At 39.7% G+C, this 25,437-nt stretch overlaps 2 protein-coding genes across 6 annotated transcripts in view; both read right to left on the bottom strand.

The window, feature by feature from the left end:
• Positions 1–452: 452 nt before the first annotated feature.
• Positions 453–9,425, bottom strand: LOC126828216 (arylsulfatase J). 2 transcript variants are annotated; one of them, XM_050557856.2, is made up of 8 exons: positions 9,163–9,425; positions 7,217–7,403; positions 5,230–5,429; positions 4,437–4,548; positions 4,044–4,139; positions 3,455–3,698; positions 2,221–2,381; positions 453–829 (listed from the first exon to the last, which is right to left on the bottom strand). In XM_050557856.2, the coding sequence occupies exons 1-8, from the start codon at positions 9,403–9,405 to the stop codon at positions 531–533; spliced, it is 1,542 nt and encodes a 513-aa protein (XP_050413813.2). In that variant the 5' UTR covers positions 9,406–9,425; the 3' UTR covers positions 453–530. The 2 variants fall into 2 exon arrangements, with proteins under 2 accessions (XP_050413813.2, XP_055959505.1); XM_056103530.1 differs by lacking the exons at positions 5,230–5,429; positions 7,217–7,403; positions 9,163–9,425 and adding an exon at positions 5,498–7,178.
• Positions 9,426–13,689: 4,264 nt separating this feature from the next.
• The window catches only part of LOC130010229 (alpha-1,3-mannosyl-glycoprotein 4-beta-N-acetylglucosaminyltransferase C-like), a 38,263-nt gene continuing 26,515 nt past the window's right edge, over positions 13,690–25,437 (bottom strand). For 3 of the 4 annotated variants that reach the window (XM_050557918.2, XM_050557937.2, XM_050557911.2), the window contains exons 2-5: positions 19,665–19,724; positions 19,095–19,147; positions 17,377–17,410; positions 13,690–16,219 (exon numbers count right to left, since the gene is read on the bottom strand). In XM_050557918.2, the coding sequence (XP_050413875.2) occupies positions 15,513–16,219; positions 17,377–17,410; positions 19,095–19,106 (753 nt within the window). In that variant the 5' untranslated portion in view covers positions 19,107–19,147; positions 19,665–19,724 and the 3' untranslated portion in view covers positions 13,690–15,512. Of the gene's footprint in view, positions 16,220–17,376; positions 17,411–19,094; positions 19,148–19,664; positions 19,725–22,515; positions 22,650–25,437 lie in introns of all 4 variants that reach the window. The other variant, XM_056103531.1, reaches the window with a different exon arrangement.

The raw sequence follows: 25,437 nt of genomic DNA, 5'->3' as shown, positions 1-25,437 counted from the left end.
CCCTAGGTGGAAGTGAACGTAAAAATCCAGGAACGAACGATGACGAATGAGGCATGACATACTCTACACCCACGCGGCCGAGAAAATTCATCGGGATTTTCCGGCGTGGTTTTCCCTTGTCAGGGATGCGGGACGTAGGGCCTGACAAGGACAGCTGTTTAGTCGTTCGGATGGGACTAACACCGAGGTTCCGTGTACAAATTGGCGTGCACGGAAAATATCCTTTGGCAGTTGGAATTCAGTATAAGAGTAGGTCGTTGCACCGCTGTCCGGGCAAAATTGCCCTCATAGCACACTGTATGGCACATGCCCGTCTTTATTAGCCCAGTCGGAGCAGAATGGTAGGACGTTAAACCCTATTTCATTTCTACACACACGAACAGGAATACTGCTTTTCAAAGGGCACATATGCACAAAATGAATTAATATTTTCAAAAGAAAGAAAACCATAATATTTATTAGACATTTTATTTATAACCAAAGTCCACACAACCTCATATTATCCCACCACGCCAGATGCCTTTCGATATTTATAACCAGTGTGTCCAAACACCACCGTGTAAATTTGGAAGAGCTTTCACATCCCCTGGTGGGTAATGTACTGGTACCATTGTTTGGTTATAGTACTTAAGGCGATCTAGTAAATCCCTGACCACTGTTGGATGTTGTGCTGAAACGTCGTGTCGCTCTTCTGGGTCGTCTCTGATGTTGTACAACATAATACTTTTTTGTACGGATGATGCGCGAACGACTTTATTTGTCTGTCCGGATGAGCGACCAACTATACCATGGCCTTGACCTTCCGGTCTTTTCCCCCATTCTTTAGACTCTGGAAATGAAACAAAGTTTAAATGGACTAAAAATGAAAGATTGGTTGACCAGTGACCAGGAGCACGTATGTTTCTAGATTGCTTCGTGCTAGATCATCGCGCTGTTATTTTAAATAGCCCTTCTATATCTTTCTGGGTGTCGAATACGTGTTATCTAGAAAACTTTATTTCTGGCTGAGCTGGGTGTCGAATACGTGTTATCTAGAATACTACATGTTATCTCTGGCTGGGTGTCGAATACGTGTTATCAAGAATACTACATATCATCTCTGGCTGAGTGTCGAATACGTGTTATCTAGAACACTTTATCTCTGGCTGAGCTGGGTTTCGAACACGTGTTGTGTTCAGCTATTCAATTTATCACTGTTGTATATTCATCTATAATAAATACAAATAGGACACGTGTGGCGATGACGAACCCACGACCACATATTTATAAGGGCTGTTGACAAAATAGGCTCATGCGATGTAAAAACATATAAGTATGTATTTGGCACGGTTTGACTTGGTTCCTTGTGCATAGCATTTAGAGAGCAAAGGCACCCGTGGCGTTTCTAGTTAGTTCCTGTTTGCATATGGAACATATTATATAACAACCAACAAGAGCGCTTTTCAACAATCCAACTGTTCATTAGTAAAATAAGTCACAGCTCTCTGTCTATGGGGCTGATGGTGTTTACCACTCAATCACAAGGATGTTACGTCTATAATGGGAACAGCTGGCGATAATTACAACGCAATCAATCACAACATTCCGTCTATAATGGGAATAGGTGGCGATATTTACAACGCATTCCGTCTATGGTGGGAATAACTAATCATGATAACTACACATGGAAGTGAATGGTGTCTTATCATGCAACGTGCTCCATATAATGGAAATGGTGAAGGATGTCTTACCAACGTGCTCCATAAAATGGAAAGAGTAAAGGATGTTTTACCAACGTGCTCCATATAATGGAAAGAGTGAATGATGTCTTACCAACGTTCACCTTATAATGTAAATAATGAAGGATGTCTTACCAAAGTTCTCCTTATAATGGAAATAGTGAAGGATGTCTTACCAAAGTTCTCCTTATAATGGAAATAGTGAAGGATGTCTTACCAACTTTATCCTTATAATGGAAATAGTTAAGAGAGAGAGAGAGAGAGAGAGAGAGTGAGATGGGTTTAACGTCCACTCGCTACACAAACTGGGTCATTTTGGGTCTAACATACGATTCAATTTTATTTCAATAATTTGCTTGCGCGTAGGGGTCTTTAGCAGTGGGAGGAAACCGGAGGACCCGGAGAAAACCCACGAGGTTGGAAAATAGTTAAGGATATCTTACCAACGTTTTCCTTATAATGGAACTATTGAACGCGTTTAGAAGTTAACTGAACAACTTACCTGGCAGCCCTTCATATTGACCAGTAAGAAGCTTCCAGTCTCCGGCTCTGATAGCCGCGCTAACTCTGTTATCAAATGTATCAGCGAACGCTCTTTTTCCCCAAACTTGTAATGGATCTATATTATGTAGAAGTTCTGTTCTAGGACTTTTAGCACCATGACTACAAAAGAGAGAATGGGGTTTAACGTCCACTCGTTATAAACTAGGTCATTTCGGGACTAACTAATGGTTAAATTTTATTTCAATAATTCGCTTGCAAAAAGGGATCTTTAACAGTGGGAGGAAACCGGAGGATCCGGAGAAAACCCACAAGGTTGGACAGACGACCCTACGCCTTGTCACCTACAAGCGGGGAATCGAAACTACGTCACTGGACTTAATGACAGACATTATAATCCAACGCGCACGCGTTAAACATTCGCCCACCCAGCTTTAGCTCGGTTTGGTCTATCAGGCATTTCACATGTAGCCCACTAATCTGTATTGCAAGTTTTAAAGTTTGACAACAGAAACATTTGCCAAATTATTATTAGACCACATTTTGTTGTTTTCAAGAAATATAGCACCCATGAACGTTTTAGGATATAGCTTGTCAAGCCATGTTATCCACCATGTAAGCCATGTAATCTATACAGGCAGGACGAAATCTCGGACAAGATATCATGTAATCAGCTGTAACGCTATTGCTGTTTTCAGTGTCTGAAGGATGGTAGAGTGAGTAAGACGTTGGCTCGCTTACCTCTAGGTCACGTATTCGACACCCGAGGTCCCGTGGACACATTGGTGTGCATGTAAAAAAAACCCTTCCGAGTTGGACTTAGATATACAAGTAGGCCGTAGTGCCGCTTTCAGGGCAAAGTTTTCCTCATAGCACACCGAATGACGTATGCCCGTCTTCATTACCCCAATCGGTGCAGACATGCAGGACGTTAAACCCCACTTCATTGTATTTCTGTTTGGAGGGTGTGTAAATTGTGCAACACATCGATTGATCAGGCCAATTAGTTCCTTTAGATTCTCAGCGTGCGTGTAATAATAAAACAAAATCATTTCAATAAATCAATTTTTGTTTTTTTCTTGTCCGATTTGTAAGAAAACCCTACTTCACTGGTTGACAAAACAAACATTTCCTGAAAAGCTACTGATGGCTGATGCGTTCCCAATACTTCTCTGTGTGAGATGATTTTCACATTTGTAAAATGTGTCCTTTGTTATATAAAGCAAATAAACTACCTGATCGTATTCCATAGGTTGAATCCATCCAATGGTTTGGTGCCTTCTAAATTTCCATTGGCTAAATTAACAAATGTAAGATACCAATCAGAAACGTGCATGAGTTCATGATTGACGTAACCTTTCTTAGCTAGACGATTACCATGAACAAAAGCTGCTCCCCGAACACCACCTTCAAACAAGGTACCTTTACCTCCTCTTAATGGCCAGTTACTGCCATGGTTCTTTACAGATCCACCATTGTCTACAAGAATAATTTGGACAATCAAACGATAAATAGAAATTTGTCGTAGATGCTTTAATAAATACGAGAGTAATATATGTACCAAGAACACAGCATGTCATCGTCGCCCCAAGAAGAAGATCGATAATATGAGCAGCGCTTGGGGACCAGTTTCTGGTACAAAAAGTTCTCTTGGTCTCTTTGGTATATGTATTGTGTGGTAGCCCATATTCAAAAGTAGCTTGGTTATATTTCTCTTATCCCGGTTGCTTGTTGGTGCTGTGCTCATCTTCGACCAGTTTTGAAACCTGTCGCAAAGACCAGAATATCATCAAACTTGTAATAACGACCAGGATAGCATCTTACCTGTGGTAAAGACCAGGATGGTGTTATCCCATAACCCAGCTTGTTTAAAGGCGTGGGTTACATTCCGTATACCTTCATCCATACATGTTACCATGCCTACAATTAAACAATATCAACTGTATACCTTCATCCACACATGTAACCATGCCAACAGATAAACAATATCAAATTTTATCACTAAAACCATGATTTAATGCTATGCTTACACTGACTGTCTCTGTGTTTGTGTTTTTCAAATAGATCGACGGTGGTCTTCCGCGAAAGGAAACCCCCCAAAATAAATGTTTGATTATTAATAAGGTTCCTTCTAAGTATACAAACGCATCAGATGAGCCTGGTTCATCATCTATTTTGACGACAACCAATCAGGTTTTCTTTCTTTAAACTGTGTACCTGCGTATATCCGTCTGTTGACGTCTTTGATGTTTGAATACATATCTTCATACTTCTTAGGTACTTCCATCGGCGCGTGTGGTGCTTGGTAGGGCAAATACAGAAACAGGGGCTGAAATTAATACTAACATATTATACATCTGTGATCGATTTGACAGTTATAGAAAGTGGTATCAGAAGGGGTGCAGCCGGTGCGCCGCCTCAGGGCCGATAAGAGTTTACGGGGCCCATGAATATCTAAGTTCAAAATTAAAATGGGCAACTATGCATGAATTTTACATTGTTCCTTTGAAGCTTATAATATAAATATGTACAAACGTTTTCGCTATATCGCAATCTGCTTAATCAAAATCCCCGCTGAAACGCAATTTTTCCTGAGAAGAAAGTTGCTTTTAACCCTTGGTAAACCGATCGATGTTTCAGATAACTAGTGGCTATAGTGCAACTGAATCATCTAGATATGGCTAGTGTTGGAAAGAGTGTGTGTGGGGGGGGGGGGCAAAAACGTCTCGCCGCAGCACATTTTTTTCCCTCTCAAGGTCCCTGATTTGACGGTCTATTATAAAATGGTATTTCACGATCAAATAAAAAGTGGAATGTCACTAATCTTCGATAAAGGAATTTGAAGATTTATTATAATGAGTGGGTTTGGATTATTATAGGGATTGGAGGATTATAAGTGATGCCTAATTTATTTTATGGTGATTATGGACAATATCAATAATGAAATTTGAAGATTTATTACAAGGGGTGGAGTACGGGTGGGGTGGGAGTTATTATAACCGATGTATACCTTTGTTTTATCGTGTTTATGAACAATATCGATGGCTTTCTCGGTAAATAAATGTGTAGAATAATGTCCATGTTGACTTCTGTCAATCGCAAGATTGTCTCTCAGGTCCAATCCACAAACTCTCGAATGGTTCACATGAGACCAGTGTAGATCGTCACAAGATATATGCCCCGAATAACTTTCACTTCCACCCCAAAAACCTTCAATTAAAAAATGTGCAGTATAATTTTTAATTCAAAGGGATAATGAAAAAAAATATAAGTTATACCTTGATGCAGCGTTGGTTACTAGGTTTTTGGTCCCTTCCCGGCGTTGGTCCATAAAGCTCATCTCCTGATTTTCCATCCCGGTTCCCCGTTTCAGTGGTGCATGACGGACAGCCCGACAAGGAACGGTGAGTTGGGTGAAAAACCGAGGTCCCTTGATTGCCTTGACGTGCATGTAAACGTAGATTATGCAATGTGTAACCCATAATGGATACAAGTCACCACATGATAGTGGGCCAATAACAAGTTTCGTTATTCTCTTTATAAGGTAATATAATTAATTTGAAATGTAATTTTCAAGATATTTTTTAAACTTTTGGTTTAAACAGTATTTATTTGCAATGTTTATAACTATAAATATTGTATGTAGCATATGAAAACAAGCATAACTATGCTTATTAATGTGGCTTATGTATATCATAAGTTGCATATTGATTAAACTTGTGAATACTATAATGAATATTATCAGTTAGCTATTGATTAAATTTGTTAAATGAAATGAAATGGGGTTTAAGGTCCTACTGTTCTAGTCATATCTGGAATTAAAACAGCCAATGTGTACACAGGACTTCAGTATTTTGTAACATTCGAACGACTATACGCAAGGCCATCTATCCCGCTTCAATGACAAGGCCATCTATCCCACTTCAATGCCAAGGCCATCTATCCCACTTCAATGCCAAGGGGGAACCACTCGGGATAATCCCCATAAACTTTCTCGGCCAACACTTGGATCGATCACGGGACCCCCAAGTTAGCGATTAAATGTGAATATTATGATGACAAATGTATGTTAGATTTTGATTAAACCTGAGAAAGTAACCATCGTGTTACATAATATCAAAGATAAACTGCAGTTATCAAAAATGCAGTTATACCCTCGACGGTAATCTCGTAACCTCGACTTAAAAAGATAAGTGTTGGATTTTTTTTGTTGCGCCAGACCGACTCAGTCTTTTAGTTCTCTTTGACTTCTGACGTAACGCATATGAAACTGCAACATAGATTTGTATCAGGTTAATGGCCACGGCAGCCATAACTGCTGATATATGTAACCACGTCAGATTACCTCAGACACGAATAAATGAAATGAAATGAAATGGGGTTTAACGTCCTACTGTTCTGCTCCTATGCTGGGCTAATGAAGACGGGCATACGCCATACAGTGTGCTATGAGGGAAATTTTGCCCGGGCAGCGGCACTATCGCCTACTCTTATATCGAATTCCAACTGCCAAGGGATCTTTTACGTGCATTCCAATACACGGGACCTCGGTTTTTCGTCTCATCCGAAGGACTAGACAGCTATCCTTGTCCAGACACAAATACATAAATATTAACTTTATTTACACCAAGAACAAGAAAACATATGATGTTTATATACAATCACACAATACTGTACGGCGTATAACTATTGGGCTAGACCAACATGCCCACTCATCAAGCAGACATTCCGCTACAGAATCAAGAAACCGATCCCAAAGTCTCTTCAACTTCAGGCATGATTGGTCGTATATACATATTGCAGAGTGGATTAGATATCATCCTTTTCAGATGTCATAAAAGTCGCAGGAACCTTCTGTTGTACTGTCTAATTAATATCACATTAACATACATCTGTTTATTGCAGGTTACCAGATTATTTTCGAAGCTACCTACAGTTATTTGTTGTAACTGAAAGAGGCCTACATAGGTTTCCAAAATACATGATCAAATACCTACCATAAAACGTATCAAAACCTTTACTTGTTGGTAAATATTTTACCCTTGCAAATCCTAGATGCCATTTACCAACAGCGTGTGTTTTATAACCAACATGTTTTAGTTTCTCAGCAATGGTTGGACTATCAGATGGTAAACCACTATCTTGAGACCACCATATTATACTATGTTGTAGCCCGGTATGAATCTAATTGAATCAGATAGAACAATCACAATGTTTATAGTTCGAGGGTGTCGAGAGAAATGGGGTTTAACGTCCACTCGACACAAACCAGGTCATTTCGGGACTAACATATGGTTCAATTTTATTTCAATAATTAGCTTGCGCGTAGGGGTCTTTGACAGTAGGAGCAAACCGGAGGACCAGGAGAAAACCCACGAGGTTGGACAGGCAACCCTACTCCTTGTCACGTACAACCTTGAAATCGAAACGACGACAGTTGACTCAATGACATACCTTATGATACAACACGCACGCGCTAACCATTCGGCCATCCAACCCCTCGTATAAGAGAGAGAAATGGGGTTTAACGTCTACACAACACAAACTAGGTCATTTCGGGTCTAACACATGGTTCAATTTTATTTCAATAATTCGCTTGCGCGTAGGGGTCTTTAGCAGTGAGAGGAAACCAGAGAAAACCCGCGAGGTTGGACAAGCGACCCTACTCCTTGTCACGTACAACTGGGGATTCGAAACCCCGCCAGTTGACTCAATGACAGACCTTATGATACAGCGCGCAAGTGCTAACCATTCGGACATCCACCCCCCACCCCCAACCCCTCTTTATAAATACACAGGCATTTGCGCCGCAACAAGTAATAATAACCGACACCAAGTGGTCCTCGAAATTCGTCTGATTGACCTCTGCTTAATGTATCTGGCGCACCAGAATTTTGACTGGTGGTAAATTTTCTGACACCTCTTGTCGAAAGTCACGCCTGAAATTGGGCCTTTAGCTCTATAGATGGTTCGTCTGACTTCTGAAGTGTGACTTAAATCTGACCCTGTCCTGTGTCGTCCTTATGTGTAGAGCAATAATAGGTTACAGCAGAAATTGTGTAGAATTGACAGATATGTTCATAAATATTATGCTATTATTAGGTTGTGAATCTTTCGAGTACCCTGGTATCCACACTTACTGGTCCTTCACACATTAAATCAGCCCAACCCATGTCTTCCAGTAAGATGTTCAGACGTCGAAATAACCGTGCTAATGAATACAGGCATCTGGCATGCAGTGTCATCAGATGTTCAGAAACGATTATTAGACTTACCTGATATCTACCTATGAGATATTGAAAATGAAATGAAATGAAATTGGGTTTGACGTCCTACTGTTCTGCTCCGACTGGGCTAAAGCGCACAGGCATATGTCACACAGTGCGCTATGAGGGACATTTTGTCCGGACATTGGCACTACTGCCTGCTCGTATAGCGAATTATAATTGCCAAGGGTTCTTTTAGCAGAACGCGATATTTCGTCCGATCCGAACGTCTCCAGGCAATCCCCGTCCAGGCCCTGAATTCTGCATCACTTACAATGGGGAGCCACGCCGGAAAAAATGTTGCAAGACTTATCTGATAGCTATCAGTGAAATGTTGCAAGACTTACATGATATCTACCTATGAGATATGAAATAACACGGCAAGACTTACCCAATATATGGATCTGATAGGTCTTAACTACAAGACATACCGGATATCTGGCTATGATAAGTCCCAATAACACTGAAATACATAGCCGATATCTGCTGGCTATGATAAGGACATACCAGATATATGGATCTGATAGGTTCCAACTACAAGGCATACCTAGATGGTGGCTTTGATAAGTTCTAATAACACTGCAAGACTTACCCAATATATGGATCTGATAGGTTCCAACTGCAAGACATACCCGATATCTGGATATTATAAGTTCCAATAACACTACAAGACTTACCTGATATCTACCTGTGAGAAGTTGTGATCTAGTCGGTGAACAAATGGGTTGAACATAATAATTCTCTAACTTAACCCCTTCTTTAGCTAACCCGTCCAAGGTCGGTGTTTTAATCTCAGAACCATGGTAACCAATGTCATTCCAACCATAATCATCTGCTACTATTAATAGTATATGTGGTTGACTTGGTGCTGCGTTGGTCAAATATATTGACCAAAGAACCACTGTTGCTGGTAGGAACATATTGTTTATATTAGCTAATATAGAGATTCCGTGCTATTTATCATAGATTCTTATCTTAGATGATGCAATGCACTTATCTTGGTATTACATTACATAATACTTATCTATACGTCCAGTAACAATTTCAGCCAGGCACGCCATGCAAGCTTAATCCGACTCGGCATATCTAACTAATTACAAATTTATCTATTCCGATATCTTCTAGATTATACAAACCAGTATGAGATTACTAAATCAAACAGAAACCGAGCATGCACTGGTAGCCATCTTGGAATTGTGACATATTATCTTGACCGTACTCAAATTGGCGCAGCCATAGGATTCCTTTTTTTAAAGAACGTCGCCCGAGAAAAAAAGAATAATAAGAGGTAAAAGATTACAAAGAACATGCACCAAGTCCCAGTTTCGAACAGCGCGTTAATGTCAGCTGTCGACCCTTCGCGTTCATAAGTGTAAAAGTTTCGTTCATGGATTTTTGGAAGAGTGGTTATCATTATCCCTGTCAATTCGGCCTTTGAAATTATTCCAGTTGGACGCATCTGGGAGGGGTGCAGCCCACCAACCCTCTGATCACTCTCATATGTTGGCAGAGTTGATGCATCCAATGAAAGCATTCCAGTTGCAGCCTACCACCCCCTCCAACCACCCGCACCATGTTTACAGTATTGACAAGATTATTCTTATCAATTCTACACACCTTCGCGACTTTTATCAGATGTATATCCACAAAAAATATCTTCAATGACAAAAGGGTTAAAAAACATTGACGGCTTATCACAAGCAAATACGGGTAAGTATAGAAGGTGTAATCGTCAGGTATCATAGATTTAATAACGCATTTACACAGACAGAGCATCTACGCATTATCTGCCTTGGCAAGCAATTACAGGGGCTTCACTTACTTGTTTAATTTTTGGGGCAGTGTATGAATTCCCGATGGTCACTCTCTGTAACTTGGATCCGTTTGACAGAAATAAATCTAATAAATCCAACATCGATAACATTAATAAAGCGGATCCTTGGGTGACGGAATATGTTGAACAAATGCTACGTGCATTGATTAATGCGCATCTGATTCAAAATGGCTAGATTGGACACCGAACGAAAGAGAATTAAACAAGTTGGAATTTGAGATCTATGATATAATTGGCTATTCATATGTAGTTAATCCGGAACCGTTCCCCGTGGAATCAGAATTCTCAGTAACTTACAGGAAATCCCTTGAAAAATGTTTCATTTTTAACAGGAGATATTGTAATAAGACATATGACTACAAACTGCTATGTTTTTACATATGGATACTAACAAAAACAGGTATGCTTTTTATTCTGCAGCATTTGCGGTTCGCCTTATCTTCCATCATCCTGATTACCCAATCCATGTTCGTTCCCAATCAATCAAGTTTTCTCCAGGATATTTACATGAGGTTTCGATCTCTAAAAAGCGATATAAATATCTTCCTAGTCTGTACAATTCTTTCCAGAATCAGGAATGTCTACAAGTCGAGAAACCAAATCAGTTGTTTGGTGAATATTATTCTCCGTACTCCCATGCTAGATGTATTATTAAATGTCTGACCCATCGTACTCAATCGCTGTGTGGTTGTATTAAAGAATCACTACTTCATGACAATTCCAGTAGAGTTTGTACTATTGCTGAAAGACATTTTTGTGCCCTGGAACCATCTGCTTCTCCCGAGTTTGTGATTGTAAAAGACCGTGTCTGGAAACCAAACATGATTACGAACTTTACTCCTTGCCGCACCTGAACAATTCAACTCCGGTCGACTTATTTTAGGATTTCATTTAAAGATACATTATGGGAGACAAGATAAAGAGATGACAGTTCTCGCTATAATAGTTAAAAACTAGATAGTGTAAAGGTAATTTGCTGAAAATTTCAGTCAAATTGATCCACTATGAGCCGAGAAAGAAGCGGGTGAAATTTTTGCATAGTCTCGGTTATCATTACTAAAATCATTAATATAAACAGCATAGTCTCGATTATCCACTTTTTCTGATTTAATTATCTTTGGCCGTTAGCGGCATATAGGAATCTAATCCAGCCTACATCGAAGGCTAGCCTTGACATCGAGAGTTCATTATGGTCTGGATAAGTTAATTAATGTCTAATTGATAATTTAGATAACATTTCAGGCCTAAAGAAAGACTTGTAATAAGCAGATTTTGCTCTTGCATAATGCATGTTTAAAGACACGATGGTCACTACGGTCGAACATGAGCCGGGGTTGGATTTCGGGGATATTATCAGCCACCTTGGAAGATACATGGGTTTCTGTCTTGGGGCAAGTGTATTAACATTCATAGAACTGCTTGAGATAGTATTTAAGAGTTTGAAGGCAATCAGACTGCACCGACGTTGTTCAGGGAACAGTCCTGGAGTAACACCACCAAATGGGATGAAACAAGAACCCTTGCAGTAAATACCAGAGTTGACAGACGATGTTTAATACTCGACATTTTGTACTGTGGGTTTCAAATGTTTTAATATCCCTCTTATACCAGTAAACTAGATTGAGTTTTGGTTTTATTGCCGTATCAACATGTTGTCATTAAATTTTAATAGTCTACATTTTAAAATACGAAGCTTTGGGATGTTTTAAAATGGTAATTCATTTATATTGGTTATATTAAACTAACCATCAGTTTACCATAATACTTTATTAAACATACATTACGCAAGAGCTAAATCTGCCTATTGCTAGTCTTTCTTTGGGCCTGAAATGTTATCTAAATTATTAATTAGACATTAATTAACTTATCCTGACCATTTCAACGCTAGCCTGCGATATTTACTGGATTAGAAGACTATATGCTGTTCCACTTTCATTCTTGATTTAATCAGGAAATGGACAATCGAGACTATGTTTTTTTTTAATCGTACCGACTTTAGTAACGATAATCGAGGCTATGCCGAAAATTCAATCGCTAAAATCTGGGTTCAGAATGGGTCACTTTGACTAAAATTTTCAGCAAAATCCCTTTACATTATCTAGTTTTTAACTATTATAGTGAGAACTGTCAGCTCTTTGTCTAATCTCCCATAATGTATCTTTAATGAGTGGCAGCTATAGTACTTGATAATAGTATGAGCGCACTGTTTACTCCCATTGTTTTTGAACATTCCGATAATCTTAATCTTTATAACCACAAATAGCCCAACATGTCAGAAGTATTTAAGGATGTTGACCATCTATATATTTTGCTACGCCCGGTCAAGGGAATCTATATTCTCAACTTTTGTACGTCTTTTTCCTAATTCATATCTGATTACTACTTCCGCCTCAAAATCATGACTATTCACGAAAATCTGGTAGAAATTATAAATTCAAACTCTTTTCGTCAATTCTTGACCAAAAAATTAAAAAGACATATCAGACAAAAGGGAAAGGAAAGGGGAGAACGAGACAATTAATTTCTAAAAAAAATGGAATGAGAAGAAGCAATTGGCTACAGGTCACTATTGATTTCCCCATTGATTTTAAAGTTAATTCTCGTATAACTTTTTCCCAAATTTTCGTGGGGTTGAGCGCTTTCTACCATAGATGAAGCCACTTCTTGCTGAAAAGCTGGTATGAGGTTCACCATGGAAAACTTGAGATACACAAACTGGAAGTAGCATACAAACAGACATACAACCGTCCGCCCTACATTTCAACCCACTCTTATCCTTCCTTCTCAAAATCATGAATATTCACAAAAACCTGACGGACAATGTATATTCAAACCCTTTCCTTCGATTCTACACCTAAAAATCAACAAAAATCGTCATGGAAAAGGGAACGGGACATAAATAGTAAAAATTGGCGAGCTGTGTCGAATTAAAGTCGATATTCATTAGTTACCTCCCTTTTCGTAGCGAATGATTTGATTTACTATCGTTCGTTGTATAATGTCAATGTTTTTTTTATCAGATTAGGGCTTTCTCCATGGATCACGGAAAACACCACATACTTAAGACACTTATCTAAAACTTGTGGAATGTAGTACTGGAAGATAGAGATGACTGAAAAGAAAGTTTTGGAAAAATGGATTGTTTTCTAAATCCAATAACTCGTAGAACTTTTGTCGTGCAAAGCACTATAGACTCTTATTTTTAATGAAATTTAGTTATTTGAACTTCATTCTGCACTCAGAGATCCATCTACTTCATACTTCGAGAATAGATCTCTGTACTGAATGGCCGCCATATCCCAAAATTAGTATACTATTTTGTAATGCGGTTCTACTCCGTTTCACATCTCTCATACACACAAAGAACAAATAAAGTTTTTCAGTTTTATTAAATGGAATCGGTATACATAGTTCTCACGATTCTAGAAGTATACATAGTGTTTTCGACTAAAATCGTCGATTTAGGACTTACAATATTGGCCAGCTAGATTAGTGTCTAGCGGAGCTAACTATATACATATATACTCTTCAAAGACAAGAAGGGGATATTCAGATGCAAATACCTATACAGGTTGTGATATGATAAATAGTCATGGACACTTAATATGCTTTGAGAGTATGTTCACAGATGAACCACTGAGCTGCACATGCGACACGCAATAGCGCCATACATGTGGGAGGGGTTCATTGTCAAATTTGACACTTCAAGGAAGGGTTGATGAAAACTGCCGCGTGCTGGTTTATTCTATCCATGTTTGCTTTCTTATCGGTTCTTGCATAAGATTTACCGTTTAGCGTATCTTTGCTTTAGTGTGTTACGTTTCATTTGCAATGAGACGTCTTCAACATGATGAACATCTACGTGCTATTGGCATGCTTCAAATGGGTTCTACACAGCGAGCAGTAGCCAGCATGTTTAATGTGTCACAGTCTGTGATCAGCAGATTGTGGAATCGGTACCAACAAACACACAATGTTGATGATAGACCTCGTTCAGGACGTCCTAGAGCCACTACACAAGCCCAGGATCGATACATTCGTACACAGGTCGTGCGAAATCGAGGACAAACGGCCAATCAGCTTTCTGTAAACTTGTACCAAGTTATAGGAATTCGTGTTACACCCCAAACGACGGCATGCGCGACGATCGCGTGTTGTGCATCCATTAACTCGCCAGAACATGGAAAACAGGCGTCAATGGTGTAGGCAGCGTAGAAATTGGGGTAATCGTCGATGTGCGCGTGTAATGTTCTCAGATGAGTCCAGATTTACTCTGGATTTCACGGATGGAGTGCTCGCGTTTTGGAGACAGCATGGTAGATTCGGGCGTGGGTCTGTTATGGTGTGGGGAGGAATCACCATGACTGGCAAAACGGACTTGCATATTGTTCAAGGAAGGGTCACTGGTGTGTACTACAGTGACCGCATCCTGGCACCGATAGTTCTACCTTTTGCTCAACGTGCAGGTCGACGTTTCATCTTTCAAGATGATAATGCTCGTGTTGTGAATGACTACCTCCAGCGTTACCATATTGTCCATATGCCTTAGCCAGCCACGAGTCCTGACCTTCCCCTATAGAGCATGTCCGGGACATGATCAAGAGACGGGCAACACTGCAAGAATTGGCCATGGCACTGCGAGAGGAGTGGGTCAGATTGCCCCAAATCGTGATTGGGCGGTTGATTAGGAGCATGTCACGACGAATTGCTGAATGTCTGAGGATTGGTGGAGCAATTACTCATTATTAAGACAAAAATCAAAAACGTCCATTTTCACTTTTGACAGTGTATCTCTTTGCGAGTGAAATGGTTCCGTCAGATAAGCCGCCCATGTGAACTGTTTATGTTCATGTGTAGGCAATTGGCCTGTTATTAACATACACTGGTTACCTCTAATAAAAACAGCAGTGCATTTCCGCAGTTTTGTATTGTTTCTGAATGTCTCCTACTTTTTTGAAGAGTATATATATATATATATATATATATATATATATATATATATACAAAACGTTCTGGAAACAGCTCTCAGGTGGATATATAAATAAATAAGATGTTTGAAAAGAAAACAAACTACATATTTGTTTATATAGTTACACTATCATATTAAAGCCTGAACAGGTTCCGATGGTTGTCTCTACTGTGGAACTCTTGCGGGGAAAAATTCCACACAAAGCATACAAAACTTGCCATAACTCATCTTTTAAAATGGTGATCTGTCACTCGTTTGTTGATGGATAAAGAAGAATGTAACCCCAGATGTCTGAATAATTTTGGCTTGTAGTAATATCGTTTCTGTTGAAGCATCAGTTTCAAAAAGTCTGATATCAAATAATCACATGGTTTTTCGTTAAAAAATGATTTCAATACAGTTGCGAGTTTGACAATATCTGGGCTATGGTACAATTTACCTATAAATCCCGATTCGTTAAAATCTAGCATTGCCCAGTCGTGCTTTTTATGTTCTTTAATAAATTCTTTGATGTTGTCAAGGTATCCTTCTCTAGTAAGCAAGTCATCTTCTAGTTGTAAATAATACTGAGACAGATTTGCGGAATACGCCATCAAATATGCGTAATCCAGATTCTGTTTAGACCGCCATTTGACACGCACAGTGGAATCATTATAAGTTATTTTTAAATGATCTAAGTCGGGATAATAATTGCCTGGAATTGTCACAAGATGCATCACCTTTTGGTCAATCAGATCATGATAGACAATTGTTATGTTTTTGGCAAGTTCGTCATTGTAAGTCTTGTTGGTATCGGCAAATAAAATGACGATTTTAACTTCCCACGCGTGTTTTGTTTTAGGTCTGGAATTGTTCACCAGAGATTCGAGTGTTGAGAAAATATAAACAGCACCTTTACGTTGTACAGTTGGAATACCAATAGTCAAAAATCCTGAAATTATAAATCATTTAGATCTAATAAAACTTATTATGTCGTTCTGTCTTTTTAGAATTTCAGTCTAATTAATCACGACGCGGCACGCTTTGAGTAGATTCCAAGCTCCGGATACTATTTTCAAACACATTTTTCACACCAAAGCTCGAACCACCGCGACTCATATTATTTTGAGTCGCGTTGTAAAGCTGTATAAGGACTTCTTGGATCGCGAGGCTCGCCATCAGGTTATCGTGAATCGGGTGAAGGTCTTGTTGAAAAGGCATCAACTTGACCTCTACCCGACGAGTGATCGACCTCAACACGACAAACTTGCTTCTGTCCAGACACTGTAGAGATCCTGTCTGGATCCATCACGACCTCTGCAGAATAGTATGAATGATGATCAAAAATAGGCGTGTAGTTTCATATTGTGCATAAAGTACGGACCAGATCTAAAATGTTTGGCGATCCAAGGAGACTCACAATTTCTAGCAGGTTGCGTATAATTGCGGTACAAATTTGATAAACATGCTTCCACCAGTCTCCAAGGTTGACAGTCTCGGTATCTGCATGATGTCGATACAATCAAACAAGACCCCAACACGCTCTCAACCCGATCAAGGATCAAGACGATCCAATCAGACGTTAACACGATCCCGATACGATGTAACAAGATCACTCTCAGACTCCCAACACACGGTCACTCGTCGAGACGAGATCTATTAAATGCCTTTTCAACATGATCTGCACCCGATTCACAAGACCTTCTCCAGCTTCACAACGCGACTTTGGTGTGTTATAGGCTTTAGTGCTACTATTCTGGTTTACGTAGTCTGTAAACCGAGGGGCGCTGAGCAAATTGTCCAACACGCGCGCTTTAGATCATAAGGTCTGTCATTGAGCCAAATGGCTTAAGTACCACACGCCCAGAGGGTCGCTTGATTTTTTCCGGGTCACCCGTTTTCCTCCCACTACTAATGACCATAAAGCTCAAACGAAGTATTGAAATAAAATTAAACCATACCCGAAATGGCCTAACTTGTGTCGTGTTGACACACACCCCCTCTCCCTCCTGTCTCTCTTTCTCTCTCTCTCTCTCGCTTTCTCTCTCTCTCTCTCTCTCTCTCGCAAATTTTCAATATAAGTTTGATTATTTATAAACCCAAATTTACCTTTGGTGGATACCCGGTCATTGTCAGGAACAAACTACAAATACAAGAAATATTTATAATCTACATTCACAATTCAATCTGATTAAAATACAGATCTATATTTCGTTTCGTTTTTTTTATACTTTCGATGGCCGACACTACATGAAGATCTGAGCGGATGTAGTGATAGGTCACGTCAGAGGTCATACGAGCGACTTTTGACCCTACGACGTCAGACATTTGATTAACCGATCAGCATTGACGTTTCTAGTGGATTGCGAAGAGCTCGCCGTAACAGACTGTTTCATGGGCTAATCCCTCACATCATCCAGAACACGTCAATGATAAAAAACTCTTTCAGATCCTAGTGTAGTAAAGACAAGTAAAACGAAATTTTGAACTATAAAAAACGAAACGAAATAGGATATGTGCTTTAATCAGATGACATTTAATTTTAATAAATAACTATTTTCTATATTACATGTAAAAAAAACGCACTTGTAGATCTTATACCTCTCAATTGTCTGTTTTCTTTACAGTTTAACTTAGACCACTATGAATGCTGGAACTTTTTCCTACCCAAGCAGCAGTATTAGTTTATTTGATAAATTAAGGATGGCCAAACTCCAGTGCATGCGTCAAATGTGGCGCGTTGCATAGCTGTGATAATAATAAAGTGAGGCAGTAAGCCTATTAATTATTTTTAGCGATTTTATTATTTTCGTGCACATTTATTTTAGCAAATGTTGTCTTCTTACATATTATTCTGTTTTCAGTTAAAATATGCTTAATTCATCAAACTATGGAATATGGACTTTTGTTCTGCGATCGTCCCATAAAAAAGCTAATTATAATGTCTATAATAAACTTTTACAGAGAGAGAGAAATGGATTTTAACGTGCACTCGACACAAAACATGTCATTTCGGGACTAACATATGGTTCAGTTTTAATTCAATAATTCGTTTGCGCGTAGGGGTCTTTAGCAGTGGCAGGAAATCGGAGAACCTGGAGAAAACCCACGAAGTTGGACAGGCGACCCTACTGTTTGTCACGTACAAGCGGGGGATCGAAACCACGCCACTTGACTCAATGACAGATGTTATGATTTCCCGCGCACGCGTTAAAGCACTAGCACACTGAACCCACAATAAACTTTTACAAGAAGTGGACGGGGGTACAAGAGTTGTATGACCAAATTGACAAATGGTATGCAAAAGGTTGGCCACCCCTGCAATAAATGAACGGTCAGGTCTAGTGGTCTAGAGTGTCGCACTTTGGGCTCTAGCTGTCCCGCCACCTCTGGCTTACGGTCGTGGTTTGGATCCCTGATATGTGGACCCTCCTCAACATGTCTACTCCGGATAATCCGGTTTGCGTCCACAATAAAGACCCCTGCACATGCGCGGAATATAATGCGATATCACATTCGGTGGACGCGGGCGTTTAACCCTGCGAACAACAACAACAACAACTGAACTAAAACGTCTTATTAATGACCGTGTATACTGTACTGGGCTGTACTCAAACAACATATATACGAAAACAGACACCAACGTACGACCCAAATCTAATTATATCAGCAAAACTGGTAATGCTGCGATGTTGATGGATAAAGTTGACACAATTACTTGAGAAAATCGCACTGGCCCAAAAAGAACCCCCAAATAAGGAACGTAGTAGCGATTTGTTCGCATTTATCAAAGGAGGATCTTAGCGTTTATTAAAGTATATATTTACCGTTGGTTTCATAATATCCGCTACATCCTTTTTTATTACATGGTTATCTGTTACTGAAAATATATTATTTTGGTAATATGTTATATGTATCAATGTTTAAAATCGAAAGTAGACAGTATAATGGCACAAATCACATGGTCTGTCATTGAGTCAAGTGGACGGGGTTTCGATTAACCCCTTGTGTGTGATAAGGAGTAGGGTCGCTTGCCCAACCACGTGGGTTTTCTCCGGGTTCCTCACACAGCTATAGACCCTACAACAGAACTATAAGTTAGTCCCGAAATGCCCCAGTGTGTGTGGTTTAACTCTGTCTCTCTCTGTCTCTCTTGTACTCACTCTCTCCCATTCTCTGCCCCTCTCTCGCGCTGTCTCTCCAAACCAAGTAGAGTATAGCCTTCATGGCACATTTGTCAAAATGGTTGATTTGTTACGTGATAACGTTTCGTCCATCAAAATGTTTATTGAACACTATACCACAACATCTAGGTCCGATTTGAGCTTATACGTACGAAGTGTTTCGTACCATCAAACTAAATCAAGGGTAAAAATAATTAAATTTTAAAAAAATACCTTCTATTTCCTTTATTGCCTCCCTTTGTTGTTTCAGTATTCCGGAAACTGTCACATTGTCTAAATAATGAAGTAAGTTGAAACATGGGTGAGGACATAATAAAATACGAACAATAATGATAGATGGTTACAATAGAAAACAAATTATACGGAAATTGTTACAATAACTAAACTTAGGCTGTCTGTCTACAGTTAGCCCCGCTTGAGAACAGGAACTAAGCTAGTTGACCGAAACTTTAAGTCCCAAATCGACGATTTTAGTTGAAAACACTTATTATATTTCGAAATTTTGAGAAGTATATATTCTGCTTTCATTTAATAGAATTGAAAAGGTTTAATTCGTCTTTTTGTGTATTTAGGGCAGAGATCTACTCTCGAATAGAGTTCTCTGTGTTCAGAAGGGATTTTGATGCCAACCATCTTAGAAATACGCCCTGCTCTTTCTGCACCAACGCTAGCGGGAAAGCGGGAAAGTACCCAGCGCAATACTCTAGCCGCATGATTTACGATCTCTGTATTGCTACGTTCCAACTGTCGTGTGATTGTCCCTATTGAGGCCACGATCTCGTACGCGCAGATACGTTCGGATACATTTCGATACGACCAACCCGATTGCTACGACTGACCTCAATATATGATAAAACCCGATAGGATTACAACGATTACTCCACGATTAAAATCACGATTTCCGGAATCTAGCATAACTGATCATGAAATCAAGTACGTCCTAAAACAGATAGTATTAAACTTTCAACACTAAGCTTTGCTGATAAACGCTTAATACATGTTTCTACAGTAATAACTGAAACTGGTGAGTCAACGTGAAGTTGGCACGTTATTCGGGATTCGGCACTAAGACAGACTGGCCTACCTTGCATCTGATCATTTTCTCGCTACCTCCGACCGTAGGGGTATGTGAACGTTGGGGGGGGGGGGGGGGCTATCACGGAGACGAGCGTTTGTCAAGCGATTAGGGTGTTGACTGGTTTGTTGGAGTGCACGGGGCAGTCCTCTCCAGTAATCACCTGTTTTATTACCGAATTACGAATAACGGGCCAGCACGTTATTCGGGATTCGGAATTCAGCAGTAAAATAGACCGACTTACCAATTTCCTCAATTCCTCCGATCGTAGGGGTAAGTGAACGTCGGGTGACCGACGACCGTTTGTCAAGCGACTAGGATGTTGACTGGTTTGTTGGCATGCACGGGACAGTCTTCTCCCGCTGGCTCGTTATTCGGCATAGAGGACTGCCCCGTGCACTCCAAAAAACCAGTCAACCCCCTACTCATCTCCTTGCTAGCCGAGTCGGCCACCTAACGTTCAATTACCCCTACGGTAGGAGGCAGCGAGGAAATGGTCAGAAGGAAGTCAGGCCGGTCTGTTTTACTGCCGAATCTCGAATCCCGAATAACGTACTGGCGCGCTATTCGTTATTCGCGAACCCCGATTAACCAGTAAGCACGTTATTCGGGATTCGATAATAAAATCGGTGAGTGCGGGAGAGGACTGCCCCGAGCACGCCAACAAACCAGTCAACACCGATTCGTGTACCAATGCTAAAGTATTTATTTTGTCTTAAATATTGGATATCGGAAATCCATCTTTTCCCGGTAAGATCACAACATCAATGTTGATTTAAATTGACAAATAATTCGTGTTTTCAATGTCGAAGACTTTGGATGATATTGAGTTAGAGACTTAGCTACTTTAAACTGTGAACATGTTAAAATTTTAATTTCTTAATGTTTTAAAACTGTTGTTTCACGTTATATGTATTTTAATTGTGAAGAGCGTCCTGGGGCAGCTTTTTAGCTGGAACACTCAGCGCTATACCAATTGATGAAGGTAGTTAAAATTAACGGAGATATATGCCCGAAGTATTATTAATAATTGACACTTTCTACCTTAAAGGATTTAATGACGATTAAAAATGGCGATGGGAGCCACGGTATCTCAGTGAGTAAGACGTTGGTCCGCTAACCTGGAAGTCGCGTGAGCGATACCAGTGTTGGCCGACATTCCCACTTGCCAGTGGTGCAGGATAGATGGCCTAACAATGAACAACGTATAGTCGATCGGATGGGACGAAAAACCGAGGTCCTGTGTGTACATTGGCGTGTACGTAAAAGAACCCTTAATATAGGAGTAAGTCGTTGTGTCGCTGTCCGGGCAAATTTGCTCATATAGCTCACTGTATGGTATGCCCGTCTTCGTAAGCATAGTCGGCGCAACCTCGTTTTGTATCGTTTTATAAATGGCGCCAGCATGCTTTGACTATATCTCGTTAATGTCGGTAAGATAGAGTAATCGTACCGCACCCGCCATAGCTGCACCCAAACCATTAGACGAAAGGGACAATACTGAACTTATCATACATATGTTTTATTGTAAATACCAGACTTATCATATGTTTTATTGTAAATACTGGACTTACCGTACATATGTTCTATTGTAAATACTGCATTTATCGTAAATATCTTTTATTGTAAATAAGGGATCACCTGGCTAAGTGGGTAAGACGCTGGCTCGCTAGCCTGGAGGTCGGGTGTTCAAACCTTGCATTGGTCGAGAAAGTTCATCCAGATTTTTCAACGTGGTTTCCCCTTGTCTAGTCGTTCGGATGGTACAAAAACCGAGGTCCCATGTACACATTGGCGTGCACGTAAAAGATCCCCTGGCAGTTGGAATTCGATATAAGAGTAGGCTGTAGTGGCGCAGCCCGGGCACAATTTCATTCATAGCACACTGTGTGGCGTCTGCCCGTCTTCATTAGCCCAGTTTAGGAGCAAGACAGTAGGCCGTTAAACCCCATTTCATTTCATTTCATTTTTTGTAAATACTGGACTTACCGTACATATATTCTATAGTCAATCTGTTGAAATGTACAACATATGATAGAAACACTAAAACGACAAAAAACTTTATCCAATTCTTCTTTGCATAGCTTGATATTCTCATTTTATTTTTTTATTAATAATTATACCTATGAAGAAAAGGGTAAAAATGTTTATCAAAATGTCTGTGTAGATGGAAGATATTGTATTGCAATTTCATGAATCTCATTGTTTACGTCTCTGAAAATACAATGCGGAAGTAATTGAAATGGCTTATTAACAAACAACAAAATAATAATAATAAAAACAATACGCACAGACTAAGCAGGCGCAAATGATTGTCGATCAATTTGGGCTGTCCGCATATTTCACCGGACATAACTGATAACGAAAGCATCGCTAACGCTGCAAGATATGTCCACATTCCTGCTTTGATTGATATGGTACTTTTTTTAAATGAAGAGAATGACATACAAAATGGCTGTAATACGACAAGAGGCAAATAAGGCTAGGCGTTGGGTTTGTTTTGCAAAATTTTCAGACAAAATATTAACAAAAAAGTGAGTGTGACACTGCCCCAGGGGTCAGGGCATGCACCAAAATAAATAGTTGCTGTCCTTACGGCATAAGGAATAAATATGCAAAGTTCCAAGATGATCCATTCAGAATTGCAGCCTGTAGACGATAAATACAAAATTTGGGCGTGGCTCTGCCCCTGGGGGTTGGATATGGAACAATATACATATAAATAGGTACCACCCTGTTATTGATTGATATGCTCAATTTGAACAAAATATGTTAATTATTGCAACCTGTAGAGTATTTACCGATAAAAACTAACAAAAAAGTGGGTAAGGTACCACGACCCGGGGGGTGGGGGTGGGACATGCACCAAAATAAATAGTTGCTATCCTTACAGAATAAGGAATAAATATGCCAAGTTTCAAGATAATCCATTTAGAATTCCAGTCTGTAAACAAAAAAACACAAAAATTGGGCGTGGCTCTGGCCCTCGGGGTTGGACATGGACCAATATATATAGGTACAACCCTATTTTAAATTGGATCGAAATCTGTTAAGAATTGCAATCTGTATATCATTTACAGACAAAATATCAACAAAAAGTGGGTGTGGCACAGCCGAAAGGGCAGGGGGTGGGGTTGGAGGGGGGGGGGGGTTGGAGTAGGGTGTTGTACATCAACATCAATAGTGTCGTCCTTAGAGTATAAGGAATAAGTATACCAAGATAATTCATTCAGAATTGTGGCTTTCAGGCACTAATGGCAAAAGTGGGCGTGACTCTGCCCCTGGGGGTCGGGACATTCAGCAAAATCAATAGTTGAATCCCTTAGGCTATAAGGAATACATATGCCAAGTACCAAGCTGATTCATTCAGAATTGCGGCCTGTAAACGACAAACACATAAATTGGGCGTGGCTCTGCCCCTAGGGGTCGGGACATGCAGTTGTCTTCCTTAGGCTATAAGGAATACATATCCATTAAGAAAACATGGGTATGGCTCTGCCCCTAGGGGTTGAGCAATCACCAAAAACAATAGGGGTCGTCCTTAGGGTATAAGGAATAGGTATGCAAGGTTTCAGAAGGATCTGTTAACAATTGCGGCCTGTAGGCACACAAACATTGGGCGTGGCTCTGACCAAGGGGGGTCAGACATGCACCAAGAATAATAGAGGTCAGCCTTAGGGTATAGGGAATAAGTATAAAACCAGTTTTCAAGACGATCGATTAAGAATTATGGGCTGTAGGCGACATACAGACACACAAAGAGAAAATGGGCGTGGCACTGTCCCTGTGGGTTTGGCATGTACCCCAAACTATAGGGATGTTCCTTAGGGTACAAAGAATAAATATGCAAAGTTTCAAGATGATATGTTAAGAAATGTGGCCTGTAGACGAAAAACAAACAAATACAAGAATTGGGCGTGGCTCTGTCCCTGGGGGTGTAAGGAATAAGTATACAAAGTTTGAAGAAAATCGTGTAAGAATTGCGCCCTATAGGCGACCCACAGACACACACACATACATACATACATACATATATACAGGCAACAAAACATACGCCCACAGCAGCTAAATCGTCCGGTAGTCGACAAGGGTTGTCACATATTTATTCTTTTGTAGGTAATTAGGGGAATTTAACAGAGAATTTCATACAGGTGACATTATAATTTTCGTCGTTTAAGGGTTCACAAGGTTCTAAACACTAAAACAAGGGTCGTAACTCTGGAATTCGACAGGCTTTTTCGTTTTACTAATTCAAATAATGCATGTAAATTTCATACAGATTGGATGATAACTTTTGTCGTTAGAGCGTTCACAACGTTCAACAAAGTAAATCAAGGGCCATAACTCTAGACATAATTGACGGAAATTGCTGACATTCAATGGGCGTCTTCATTTCACTAATTTAATTGATGCATATGAATTTCATACCGATTAGGTGATAACTTTTGTCGTTCAAGCATTCACAAGATTCAACAAAGTTAAACAAGGGCCATAACTCTAGATGTAATTAACGGAAATTTGCTGAAACTCAATAGGCTTGTTCGTTTTACTACTTTAAATGATACATATAAATTTCATACAGATCGGATAATAACTTTTGTCGTTAGTTAGAGCATTTACAAGGTACAACAAAGTGAAACAAGGGCCATAACTCACGGCGTAATTAACGGAAATTGCTGAAATTCAATAGGCTTCTTCGTTTCACTAATTTAAATGATGCATATCAATTTCAAACAGATCGGATGATAACTGCTTTCATTGTATAAAATATTGTATTCGGGATTAATTAGTCGGCAATTGCTGAAATTCAATAGGCTTCTTCGTTACACTAATTTAAATGATACATATCAATTTCAAACAAATCGGATGATAACTGTTGTCATTAGAGCGTTCACAAGATTCAACAAAGTG

Source organism: Patella vulgata, chromosome 1 (genome assembly GCF_932274485.2).
Source record: "Patella vulgata chromosome 1, xgPatVulg1.2, whole genome shotgun sequence".
Lineage (NCBI taxonomy): Eukaryota > Metazoa > Mollusca > Gastropoda > Patellidae > Patella > Patella vulgata.
This window is presented reverse-complemented; position numbering and strand designations above follow the sequence as displayed.